Here is a 12635-nt window from a genome sequence, read left to right on the forward strand (position 1 = left end):
CAAGTGCTCATGGAGAGAGCACAGACAGCAGTGCATCTCTGCCAGATTTAAAGAGCACAGGGTTAGAAAGTTTACAGAGCAGTTCAGGGGGAGTCAGTATACCACAACTGCTGTGGTCTGCTAAGGTGTCTAAAGCTTACCAAATGCCAGTGCTGAAATAACAGAGTCTCTCCTGAGGATATTTAGGAGAACAGGAAAGCGCTGCCTTATCTCAGTACCAGGATCTGCTCTCTGAGGGTGCCTCTGGGTGCAGTGCTGTAACATTTCCAGGATATTAAAACTGCAGCAGGCAGAGCTGATTTATCAGTCCTGATGGATCACCGCTGTACTGGAGGGGAGGATGCTGGGGATTGTCAACCACGAGTTTTAAACCATCATCCTCCAAAGACAAGACATTGCAGGTTCTGTGAGAAGAGGTAAAAAAGCACAGGCTTCCTTTCCAGGATTTGCTTCTCACAAGGGACAAAAGAAATGTCAGCCTGTGAATTGGTGAGCACTGTTGTTACTTTGTGAAGCTGTTCAGTGGATTGACTCACAGATTTTTGTCCATAAGGCTGTTGGTGTCACTAATTACCAGGTCAGAGCAGTAACAGAGTCCTGATCACTGAATTTAACAGGAGATAGTCAAATGCCTGGACAAGCAAGTGTTCAGGGAGCAGAACTGCAGAGCAAGGAAGTGAAGACCCCTCTTGCTATAAACAGGTTGTTGGTTCACATTTGCTGTTCAGCAGTTGTGGGTGGATGTTAAGAAATGGCAGGTCAGGGAATATGTTATGTCCTTGGTGCTGAAGAACAATGCTCTCAGGTGGTGCTCTGGGGGATTTTACACAAATTGGTCTTGCTTTTCACCTCTGTAAACAAGCTGTCTTTTGAAATTATTGATCAGGTGAATGCAGGAAATGCTCAGTGGAGCATTTATTTATATTGTCTTTAAATTAACATACTATGATTCCTGGTCCAGCTATCCAAGGTGTATCAGGAAATATTTTGTATCTTTTGCTGGTATTACCTGTCTTTGTAATTAAGAGTCTTAAAGACATGCATATATTGTTCTCAAAACAACACATTTTGAATTTTCCTGGCGAGATGGGATGCTCCATCTTGTGTGCTTGTGTTGGAGAAAAGACTTTGGTTCATCTGCAAGCTGTGGTTGGGAAGTATTGTCAGTTTGGCCTGAAAATTAAAATTGCAGTGCATCCCATTCCCCTTTTACTTTACTCCTCCTGCTCTTTGTTTCATCCTTGTACAAAACAGGAGTTGTTCTGAAGGTTTTTCATTCAGTGTTTAAGATTTTCTGGTTCACACCTTGCTGCCAGTGCTATACCCTGTGCCACCAGACCTGGCTCAGATGGCAGGTCACTGTTGGGTCCTTGCTGCCAGGACACTGAACCATCTTCCATGTTCTCCAAACGTGGTGTGTTCCTGCAGAGGAATTGGAGAGTAACTGTAGGCAGCTCTCGGATGGACAGCCACACTCCATTTCTGCTTGCTGGCAGTGCCCAGCTCTGTCCATTTTATTTATAGCTGTTGCAAAGGGAAGGATTCTGTGCCTTCTGTACAGGACACCACTAAGTATTTCCTTCCATCTCACCTCTCATCTGATGGAGGCTGCACCTCACAAATGAGGCAGAACAGACTTGAAACCTGCTTGTCCCTGAAAGGTGAGCCCAGCTCCTTAGCCTGGGCACTCTGGCAGGTTCTGAAAGGCTCAGTGCTGCAGACACATGTGGCAGCTGCCGCTCGTGAGCCCCTGCTGGGAGCGTGCCAGCTCCATCTCCTACACTCAGGAGCTTTATGCCTTCCACGGCTTGCCCTGAGGGACTGCTGCTGAAGTGGTAATAAAATTCAGAGTGAGCCTCAGAAAGTCAACTTGTTGGTTTCAAATGGGGTTTTTCATTATTAAACGTCCCTTCAGCAGCCATACGTAGAGCTGCTCTGTCAGAACCACCGTGTTCCCCCTGAGAAAGGGGACTCAGACTGAACAGATAAATAGATGGAAGCACAGAGCCAGCAAAGAAAGTGAATTGTTTGTGTGAGCTGAATCTCCAAATGGCCCTTGGTATTTGCTCTTCACCTGAAGGGAAGGAAGTCTGGGACTCAGTGTTGGTTACTGGGAGCTCCTTCTGGCAGTCTTATCTAGAAAATAAGAACAAAACATTCTCTTCTCCCCAAAAACTGGCATTTTATTTGCATTAAAGATTCTAAACTGGGTGGCACACTTGAGGTTTTAAGCTCCAAATTTATAGATATTGACAGGAGCAGTTAAAGTTGTGGTTATATATATATATAAAACTATATATATATATATAACAATAGCAGGAATATGTAGCACTCCTGGAACATTTATAAAGAGCATTAAATGCAACACCTCAGTGAGGCAGGTGAGCCCCTAAACTGAGGAAAGGCAGTTGGGAAGGTTGTGCCTCAGCTGAGAGAGAAAATCCTCTGCCCAGGGTTATAGTCAATTTTTGCCAGCTTGAAGACAAAACATGTGGCTAATGGAACATGGTTTTTACCACAACATACCTGTAAAAACAGTCTTTAATTACCTTAATGTATTCTTGTGTAACACCTCCCTTTCTCTCTTTGCTATTTATTATCAGCAGTGAGTTAAAGGTTTGTGTTAGGTGGGGTTTTTCTTCTGAAATTGAAGGGCTTTTAAATATTTTAAATATTGTGGGATATTGTGTTTTTCTCCAGCTCTCTGCGCACCTTTGTGTGGGTGTGCAGTTCCTGAAACAAGGATCCTTAAACTGAGCTCATCCTTTCTAAGCTGAGCAGGCAGTGTCAGTCCTGGTAACTCCTGGGCTGGGCAGCACTTGCTGCAGCGAGGATGTGGTGCTTGGAATGGTGTCCATGAATATTTATAGTGTGAGAAGGTCTGTGTGGGAGAGCCCTGCTGTGCTGGAGACCGTGCAGGTTGCGAGAGGCAGCCCCAGCCAGCCTGGCACGCACAGGGCAGTGGGGCACCAGGACAGGGAGGGTGTGCCAGGTGCACAGAGCCCTTTTGTGGGTGTGAGGGAGAGCTGAGGTGTCTTTCAGAGCAGGAGGGGCCTTTTTCATGGAGGAAGTCAAGTCTGCATTGAGGGAACTGCACCCTAGTTGTCTATGGGCAGGTATCTCAGGGTTAGTAAATCTGCACAGCATGTTGGAGCTGCCTTATGCAGTGCTCACTCAGAGGCACACAGCTGAACCAGGGAAGGTTCCTGTGCTCCTGAGGGCAGTGCCAGGCTCCTGCTGCCTCTCCCGAGGCCTGAGTGCTGGTGACAGCCACACAAATGCCCCCTGTGCCAAGCTCCTGGTGAGCCTGCTGATGTCTGCTCGCTCACTGTGGGCATGAGCAGGGGGCATCAACAGGAATTACACTCAGCATCTCACCCCAGCTGTAAAAATGATCTTTCATTATAAACTGAAGTAAATCACAGCTTTGTTACCTGGCTGGCCCCAGTTATATTTACAGCCATGAGGTTCTACAGGGAGCAGTGTCCTCTCCATCCTTTTCTTCCTTTTTCAGGGAAGAATGCTGCTGTGAATGCTGTCGCTGAAAGAAATAGTTACAAGAGCTTCCTCCTAGAATCACTTCAATTTAGCTTCATCACACTAGTGCAAAGAACATATTGCAGCGCTGTGGTGGCCTGTTTTTCTGGCTTTTATTAATCCAGAAACCTTAATGATGAACAACATTTGTGTCATTGTCTACACAAATTTAATTTGTTTATGCAGCAGTTCAGTTAATCCTGCAATCTGCTTTTCTCAAATGAGGACAGATAATGGAGACACCGTTCTTTACAGGTCTTCAGGCTTTTAAATTCTGATAAAATCAGGATTCTTCACTGGGTCTTGCCACAGCTCTGAATTAAGCCACTTTAAATGTAATTACTGAAGCTGGCTGTACATCAGGAACATCCATTAAAAGAATTGATTGACCATGCTGTTACAAGGAGGCATTTTATGAACAAACGATCATGATGGGTCCAGAACTGTAATTTATAAAGGCAAAAAAGCAGGTAAATACTTTATTAGTGGTTAATGAGAGGTTCACAAGATAACTAAATTTCTTCTTTTTTACCCAGCTACTTCAGGGAGCCTTGGTCCATGGCCATCTATCACGATTGGTTTATCGATCTGCAGAAGGAACTGCGCCAAATCCTGATGTCAGAACAGGTAAGAAAAACAACTGGCGAGTGCATTTTATTATTTGGGTAATTTGTTAGTGCTGTTCACTTTGGTTTCTTCTCCCATCTTTATTGTGAAGCTGGATGTTTCTCTCTCTGGGGCAGACTGTGTACATCACAGGGGCTCACCACGTACAGCACAGTGTTCGGTTTTCTTGTTTGGGCATATTCCCAATGTTGTCCTTCACTGCACTTTTGCATTATAGCTGCAGTGTAGTACAAGTGCCCAGTGGAATCTGGAGCCTGGCTTGTCCGAGTATCCCCTTGGGTTTAGGAGTGTTCACTCATAGGAACATGCTGTGGGCCACCCTGCGCCTGTCTCAGCTGAGCCTGTGGGTAGGTTTTTCAACACTTACCCACAGGGAATGGCTTTTCTAGTCCAGAGGGTGAAAGCAACCGGCTTTTTCAGTGCTAAGTGGATTTCCTGAATAAGGGTGAAATGAAAATGTTTGCTAATGCTGTTTACAGCTCTGGCACTAGCACCATAGACAGAGGCATAAAGCGTCAGCAGCCTGGAAGTGCCTGCCCAAAATGCCAAACCCCTGTGCTCCATGGGGAGAGCTAAGAGCAACAGCAGGTGTCCAGCAGCCCCCAGAGCTGCCTGCCCCGAGCTTCTGGCTCATCCCAAGCGGAGTTTGTGCTCTGAACTCAGTGCATCCAACCCACTACCTGGGACCAGTTCACCCTGCTCACCCTGCTTCTGCCTCTGTTTAACCCCATCAGCTGCAGACGGTGGCACTGGGCTTTAAACCTGTGCTCACACAGATTTTAGCTGTGCAGAAAACGAACAGGACGGAGTGTAAATGGAGGCAGAGGGAGGGAGCCATGGCCCAGCCATCTCCAGGGCTCAGTGCTGCCACATCCCAGCCCTGCCTCCTCCCTGAAGGGCTCAGAGCAGTTTGCCTCATGTTGTCCTGACCCAGAAAGGGTCTCAGTGCAGTTTCCTTTGGGTTCTCTTGGAAAAACCTCTGAAAGAGTGCAAAATGAAGTTCTGTGCAGAATGAGGGGCATGGACCTGGAAACAGTTCTGTGAGTCAGGATTGTTCCTATGGACAGAGGTGATGGTATCTACATCTGAATGAAGATTTGGCATTTTGGACTTTAATTTTTTTTTCATGGTGATTTTAACTATATTTGCTAAAAGTGATTTTAACTATATTTACCAAATGGCACCGTTTATGTTTTCACTGGGTGTTCCTTCTGGGCACATTGCCAGATCCAGAGTAGGTACCATGTGCTCATGGAGTATCTCTTAAATGCCTCAGGACTGGTTGTATTTCTGTATGAAGTAAGAGACCTGCTATCTTTGTCTCCTGTTGCTCACATTCTAGCTCGTTTCAGCATGCAGAAAAATTACTAATGAAGTGTGAAAATGAGGGAAAGAGATGCTTAAGAGCTGTGGGCATAAGCGCACAGAAGTCGGATATTTCTGGTTAGTTTGCAGAGAGAGGGAATCGGTGTCCTGCACTAGGGGCAATATTTACAGAAATGTTTGCTAATGGAAGCACTAAGTGCACCGAGGAGCCAGTGGTGTTCTGGGGGCAGGGCGGTGCGTTCAGCCTGTGCTGAAATTGTCACCCGAGGCTGCCCTGGCAGCGCGGGGCGTGTTTGCCCCTCGGGGATCGCAGCCGTGTGTCGGTGCGGCTCGGGCGATGCAAACACGCAGATGGCAGGGCTGCGCTGCGGGCTGCCCTCCATCAGCTGCTGGGTGCTGCCGCTCGCCGGGGGCTCGCCAGCCGTGCCAGACCTTCCGGAACGGCGCTTTGGGCCGGCACGGATAATGGCCTGGTGCTGCACCTGCAGCTGGCCGTGACTCGGGCAAAAACCACAGTCAGTGTTGGGCACGGAGGGGGCAAAGTGTGGGGACAGCCAGGGGTTTGCACCTGTGGCCGGTCACTTGTGAGGGAGAGGTGTACAAACAGTCGAGCACACGACAGTGTGAGCCCACTCCGTGACCCAGTGTCCCAGCCCCGACAGGTTTTGAGGCCGTTTCGGGAGCCCAGACTCGGGGTGTGCCCCGAGCCCCGTTCTGTGTCTGACAGCTGTGTCCGCAGGTGCCCGAGCAGCGCCCCGAGCACAGTGCCAGCCCGCCGTCGCTCCGGGAGCCCGTGCTGCGCTACCTGCGCCGCCACCGCGCCCAGCTGCCCATGTACGCCCCGACCGACCCCTACAGACGGCCGGCTGCAGGTAAGGCGGGCGGAACGGGCGCCCTGGCACGGATGGGGGGTCAGTGTGTGAAACTTGGTAGTGACGGCGGCTCAGTGTGAAACCCAGCAGTGATGGGAGACTCTTGGTGTGAAATCTAGCAGTGATGGGGTCTCAGTGCGCAGCCTTGCAGTGATGGGAGGCTCTCGGTGTGAAACCTGGCAGTGAGGTGGTCTCGGTATAAAGCTCGTTTGGGGATAGGGCTCTGGATGTGCAGCCCCGGCAGTGATTTGGGGTGTCGGTGTGCAGCCCTGGCAGTGAGTTGGGGTGTCGGTGTGTACTCCCGGCAGTGATTTGGGGTGTCGGTGTGCAGCCCCAGCAGTGATTTGGGGTGTCGGTGAGCACTCCCGGCAGTGATTTGTGGTGTCGGTGTGCACTCCCGGCAGTGATTTGGGGTGTCGGTGTGCAGCCCCAGCAGTGATTTGGGGTGTCGGTGTGCAGCCCCAGCAGTGATTTGGGGTCTCGGTGCGCAGCCCCGGCGGGGGGGCGGCGGCGCGTGCCCGCGGGCCCGCAGCTGTATGCTAATGCGCCGCCGGCCGCCCGCCCCGCCCCGCCGCACGCCTGTCCCACCGGGCGGGCGGGCCGGCCCCTCGCTCGCCCCCCCGCCGCCCGGGCCGGCCCGCCGGGGGGGTGTCCGGGGGAGCGGGGCCCTTTGTGCCGAGGGTCGCGCAGCTTTATGCTAATGGCGCGCACAAAGGCGCAAGCGGGGGGGGGGGGGGGGGGGGCCCGCTCGCTCGCGTGCCGCCCGCGTGCCCCGCGCCCCCCACAAAGGGCCCGGCGGGGGGCGGGGAGGGCGCGGCCCGCACGCGCCCCCGGCCCCGCCACCTGCGGGCGGCCCCGCGGACAAAGGGCCGGGGAGCGGGGGAGCGGGGCCGCGGCCCGGGGCTGGCTCTGCCCGCCGCCCTGCACCTGCCGCAGCCGCGCCGGCTCCGGGCGCCTCTGCCTGCACACTGACCGCGGGGAGCGGGGAGCGGGGAGCCTCTGCCCGGCCCCCGCCGCTCCCTGCCTGCTCCGGGGACCGTGCCGGACCCGTTAGGGTTAGAGCTAGAGTAACAGGTTCGGTTAGCAGCCCCGGCCTGCCCCGACCCCGCCGCAGCGCCGAGTTCCGCTCGCACGGTTGCCGGGCCCCGGTGACCCGTTCCGTATATTCCTCCCGCTCGCACGGACCCGCCGCTGGCCACCTGCTGCCGCCGCCGGGCAGCACCCGCGGCGGGCACCCCGCTCCCCTCTGTGCCGCCGCCAGCGCCGCTTTGGGCTCCTCCCGCGCCGCGCTGCCCGCTCCCCGCTCTCGGCCGCCGCTCGGTGCCGAGCCGAGCCGAGCCGAGCGTGCCGCCGGCGCAGCCGCCGCGCGGGGGGCGGCACACAAAGGCCGCGCGTGCCGGGCGGGCGGCGCGGGGCGGGCGGGGGCGGGGCCGGGCGTGTGCCGCTCCGGGCTCAGGTGCGGCCGCGCCGCCGCCGCCGCCGCTGATTGGCCCAGCCCGCCGCCGCCGGCCCGAACAATGGCCCCGGCCCGCTTAAAGGCGGCGGCGGCCGCGCCGCGGGCAGAGCGAGGAGCCTGCGTCGCGGCCGCCGCCGGCCCGGAGCCGGCGCGAAGATGCCCCGGGGCTTCCTGGTGAAGCGCAGCCGGCGGCCCACCCCCGTGTCCTACCGGGCGCGCTGCTGCCGCGAGGCCGCCGCCGGCCCGCCGCTCCCCGCCGGCGCCGCCCCGCCGCCCGCCTGCCCCGCCGCGCCGCCGCCCCCGCCGCGGGACTCGCCGCCGCCGGTGCCGTTCGGGACGCCCGATGCCGCCGTGCAGGCGCTGTACAGCCCCACGCGGCCCGTCAGCAGGGACAAGTACCTGGAGCGCGGCTTCAGCCTGGGCTCGCCCGTCTCGGCCGAGTCCTTCCCCGCGCCGGCCGTGCCCGGCACCATGGACCCGATCCTCTTCGCGCCCGCCGACCTCAAGCTCTGGGCCGCTGCTGGCCACGCCGAGCCGCCCGCCGCCCACGCCGGCCCCGGCGGAGCCCCCGCACCGCCCGCCCCGGCCGTGCCGCCCGCCTCGGGCCGCCCGCTGCCCGCCAAGCGCCCGCCGGGCGCGTCCGAGCCCGGGCGGCAGAAGGCTCCGTCGGGCAAGAAGACGAAGGCGATCCGCAAGCTGACCTTCGAGGACGAAGTGACCACCTCGCCCGTGCTGGGGCTGCGCATCAAGGAGGGCCCGGTGGAGGCGCCGGCCAAGGCGCGGGGCGGCTGCGCCCGTCCGCTGGGCGAGTTCATCTGCCAGCTCTGCAAGGAGGAGTACGGGGACCCCTTCGCGCTGGCGCAGCACCGCTGCTCCCGCATCGTCCGGGTGGAGTACCGCTGCCCCGAGTGCGACAAGGTCTTCTCCTGCCCCGCCAACCTCGCCTCCCACCGCCGCTGGCACAAACCGCGTCCGCCCGCCACCAAGAGCGGCCCCGAGGCGGGCCGAGCAGCGGCCGCGGGCCCGAGCCCGGCCCCGGCCGAGGAGACGCCGAAGGAGGCGAGCGGCGGCAGCGGCAGCGAGCGGGACACGCCGAGCCCCGGCGGAGCCTCGGAGGCGGGCTCCGAGGAGGGGCTCTTCGAGTGTCCCCGCTGCGCCAAGCGGTTCCGCCGCCAAGCCTACCTGCGCAAGCACCTGCTGGGGCACGCCGCACCGGCACCCGCACCGGCCCCGGCGCCCGCACCGGCCCCGGAGCCCAGCGCCGAGGAGCTGCCTGCCGCCGCCGAGTGCCGCCTCTGCCCCGTCTGCGGGGAGACCTTCCCCAGCAAGAGCAGCCAGGAGCGGCACCTGCGCCTCCTGCACGCCGCCCAGGTCTTCCCCTGCAAGTACTGCCCGGCCACCTTCTACAGCTCCCCCGGCCTCACCCGGCACATCAACAAGTGCCACCCCTCGGAGAACCGGCAGGTCATCCTGCTCCAGGTGCCGCTGCGCCCCGCCTGCTGAGCCGCCCGTGCCTTCCCCGCCGCCCCGCGCCGCTCCCCCGGGGCCGCCACACGATTAGCTTTAATACGGCTTGTGACCTGCTGGAATCTGGCTTTACACTTACCTTCCCGGGGTCTCTCTCTTCTTTTTTTCTTTTTCTTTTTCTTTTTTTTTCTTTTTTTTTGTTTTGTTCTGTTTGTTATTTTTTGGGGTTTTTTTTATTTTTAATTTTTAAAAAATTTTGTTCCTTCGCTCTGGTTTTTATCGATGTGAACAGATCAAACTGCTCGAGAGAAACAAGCGTTTCCTTTAGTGTAGCCACAAATGCCTTGACTCTGCTGTTGATGGTCTCCAGAAAATGCTGTAGAAACTGCCTTAACTGTGACATGCCAACTTTCTGTTTCTGTTCGTTTTGCCCTTACTAAGGTAGCTCATGAGTTGTCTATCTGTATATGTTGGTTTGAGTAATTATGTTATTTATTCGTTATTTATTTATATTAATTATGAAGATTGATATTATTTGATTGCAGATATTCTAATGCGCTTTTTTGTCTCCCCGCCTGCCATTTCACTGTGCGTTTTAGAAGATCTTTTTTTCTTAAGGGATCTGCTAAAAAGGTTTTAACTTTTATACCTAGAATAACACATGATCTTAACCATTTTATCCCGTGCAACCAACAGCTCTTACTTTTAGATGCAATCTCTTTTTCTACACACATTATTTTCTTAACTGTTAGCTATTTATAGAGTGCTTCGATAGAACTGTTTCAACTGTATAATTATTTACTATTCAAATAAAATATTTTCAAATTCAAGCGTGCCCCCGCCCCTCCTGCTTCTCCGTGCCGGGCTGGCCCTGGGGGCTCGGGGGGGCTGGCACCCGGCTCCACACTGCAGCTGGCAGGGAGGCACAGCCTGCCCCGTGCCGTGTGATGAGATTAATTAAAAAGGAATTACAGGAGCGGGGTGCGGCGTGGCTGCTCTGGGGGAAGGCTGCCCCCGAGCTGAGGGGTCCCCTGGCCGTGTGCTCTGAGCTGGGGAGAGCTGCCGGGGACCTTCCCTGGAAGGGAAGCGCGAGGAGAGGCGGCACTGTGAGCTGGTAGAGATGCGTGCCGGGAGGGCTGTGCTGTTTGCTGGGTGGCTGCTGCGGGTGCTCGCCGCGGGGCTCGGCAGAGCAGCGGGTCCTGCTCTGGCTGTGGGCAGGGGAGCCTGGCACAAGGAGGGCCGGGCATCTCTGCTTCCTGCAGCATCCTTCACTGACCGTGTCTGTAGATAAATGTGTGTCTGTGCAGCTATCTCCAGGGCTTGTTGTTGTATGTGGGAATCTGACGGCTTTGGTCGGAGCTGTTGTAAAAATCTGTGTAAACGGGGAAGGTGCACGCTGGGTTTGTGAACGCTGTCTCACAGACAGGTGCTGCGTGCACCTGTACGATCTCCCCCCTTGCCAGCAGGAGCAGGTACGGAGCCAACTGCGCAGCATGCAAATCTGCTTGGCAGCCCCAGGAGCAAATCCCCGCTCCCAAACGGGTGCAGGAAGGGCCAGGGGCTGCGAGGGCTTGGTGTGGGCATAGCAAAGTCTTGGGGTAGCAATGCCTCTGTGGCTTTGGCTCCCTGGAAGAGGTTTCCAGCCTGTTTCTGCTGTCTTTCCCCACCTAAAGGCTCCTAATCCTAACCCTGACTCACTGTGGGAAAGGCAGGTGGTGCAGCTTCCTGGAGGAAAGTTTCCCAGGAACTGGCTGAGTATTTTATGATAAAGCAAAGGTTGTAGATAAAGAGCATCTTTCTAGAGAAAGATTTGTTTGGTTTTTTGGCATTTTTTTTTTTCCTTTTTCAGTCAGGCTAACAGTACCAGTGTATGGGTGCTCTGCTCTCTTGATTCCTAGGAAACCAACTTGGTAGTGCCAGGGCTGACTTCAGGCCTAGGCAGAGCTGTGGTTTTCGCTGTAAATCAATACACTGGAAAAGAGCATAGCCCAAGAGACACAGGCAGCAAAGCCTGCCTGGCAAGAGGGCAGTTTTGCCTTTCCTGGCTTCCCCGGCCTTGGAAAGCCCCGGATCCTGGGCTGTCGCAGACGGTGTCGCAGCTGTCGGTGGAGCGGGCTCTCTGCTCCCCGAGGGGACACTGCCAGCACACGTGGCCGTCCTCTCGGGCTGCTGGACACCATTTCAGAGCCATGCCCGGCACATCCTCCAGAGAAGCCTAATGGCTCCATCCACACTGCCACAGCAGTGTCCCTGCTGAAATCCGTGCTCTAAGCCTGTGGCACCAACGGGCTGCAAAACAGCAGCTTCGTACTGCTGTCCATTTCCTAATAGTCAAGTAAATCCAGGGCTGTCCTGCTAAGAATCAGCTGGAATTTGTGAGGGCCAGAATTCCCCGGGTTTTTTGAACGGTCTGGGTAACCATTGGCATGGATGTATTCCATCTTCTCCTGCTGAGCAGAAAGGGTGATCAGTGGAGACTCCTGTGTTGGGGAGGAGCAAGGAGAGGTGGCAGGGGCGTAGACTGGAAATGGTTTTGTTCACAAACACCCTGTCAAAGGGGCATAATTTTCTTTTGGCATCCCTGGGTGGCAGCAGCCTGGGCAGAGCTGCTGTGCCTTTGTGTCTGCTGCTTTTCTCCCCACTCTGCACTGCAGGGCCCTCGTGAGGGGTTTTGCAGGGAGCCATCGGCATTGCTCCCGATGGTTTTGGCAGGTCACAAAGCCTCCCACTGGCACCAGCATCCTTCGGGCAGTGTTTTGGGGATGCTGGTTCCTGCCTGGCACTGTCCCCCTGCCCAGACCCCCACACTGGGTCTGTGCTGTGTGAAGTGCCAGGCCCACAGTGGCTGAGCCCGGGGTGCTCTCAGCAGTAGCGCTGGGAATGCAGGTGTTGCCTGGTGGGTGCCACGTCCCGGCAGCACGGCCGGCCAGCGCTGCGCAAACAAAGCCTCCTGCTGTCAGCTAACAAATCAGCTGCTGATGGCTCTCTGCATCCAGCAGGAACAGGTTTGGGCACCATGGAGAGCACTGATGTGCCCCAAACGTGACGCAGCGCAGGCAGCTGGCGCGGAGCAGAGGCTGCTCACGCTCTGTGCGTTCGGGCTCGGGGGTTTGGCCGCTGTGCCGGAGCCTTCCTCCTCTCTGAGAGCCAAATGTGGGTCTGGGACCGAGCCTTGTGAGCACAGGGAAAGGAGGTCAGATAGAGGAATGAACCTGCAGCGTCCTGAGAAGTGCAGCAGGGACACCATCCCTGCCCTGTGGGCTCAGAGCTGCTCTGGAGCTGGGGCAAGACTCTGGAGGCTGCTTGTCCCCAGGGAAGGTTTTTACAAGTTGTGGCACCAACGCCACGGT

General features: G+C 56.2%; 2 protein-coding genes across 8 annotated transcripts in view; both read left to right on the forward strand.

The window, feature by feature from the left end:
• CFAP61 (cilia and flagella associated protein 61) overlaps positions 1–12635 on the forward strand; it is a 70994-nt gene that overhangs the window by 57489 nt on the left and 870 nt on the right. For 2 of the 7 annotated variants that reach the window (XM_033053901.1, XM_033053902.1), the window contains exons 25-26: positions 4074–4164; positions 6218–6362. In XM_033053901.1, the coding sequence (XP_032909792.1) occupies positions 4074–4164; positions 6218–6362 (236 nt within the window). Of the gene's footprint in view, positions 1–4073; positions 4165–6217; positions 6861–12635 lie in introns of those variants that run through there. The other 5 variants (XR_004417288.1, XM_033053900.1, XM_033053898.1 and 2 more) reach the window with 5 other exon arrangements.
• Positions 7880–10115, forward strand: INSM1 (INSM transcriptional repressor 1). The gene is given in 2 exon segments (XM_033053906.1): positions 7880–7934; positions 7937–10115. Coding segments are annotated over 2 exon segments (1440 nt in total). The 3' UTR covers positions 9322–10115.

Source organism: Catharus ustulatus, chromosome 3 (genome assembly GCF_009819885.2).
Source record: "Catharus ustulatus isolate bCatUst1 chromosome 3, bCatUst1.pri.v2, whole genome shotgun sequence".
Taxonomy (NCBI): domain Eukaryota; kingdom Metazoa; phylum Chordata; class Aves; order Passeriformes; family Turdidae; genus Catharus; species Catharus ustulatus.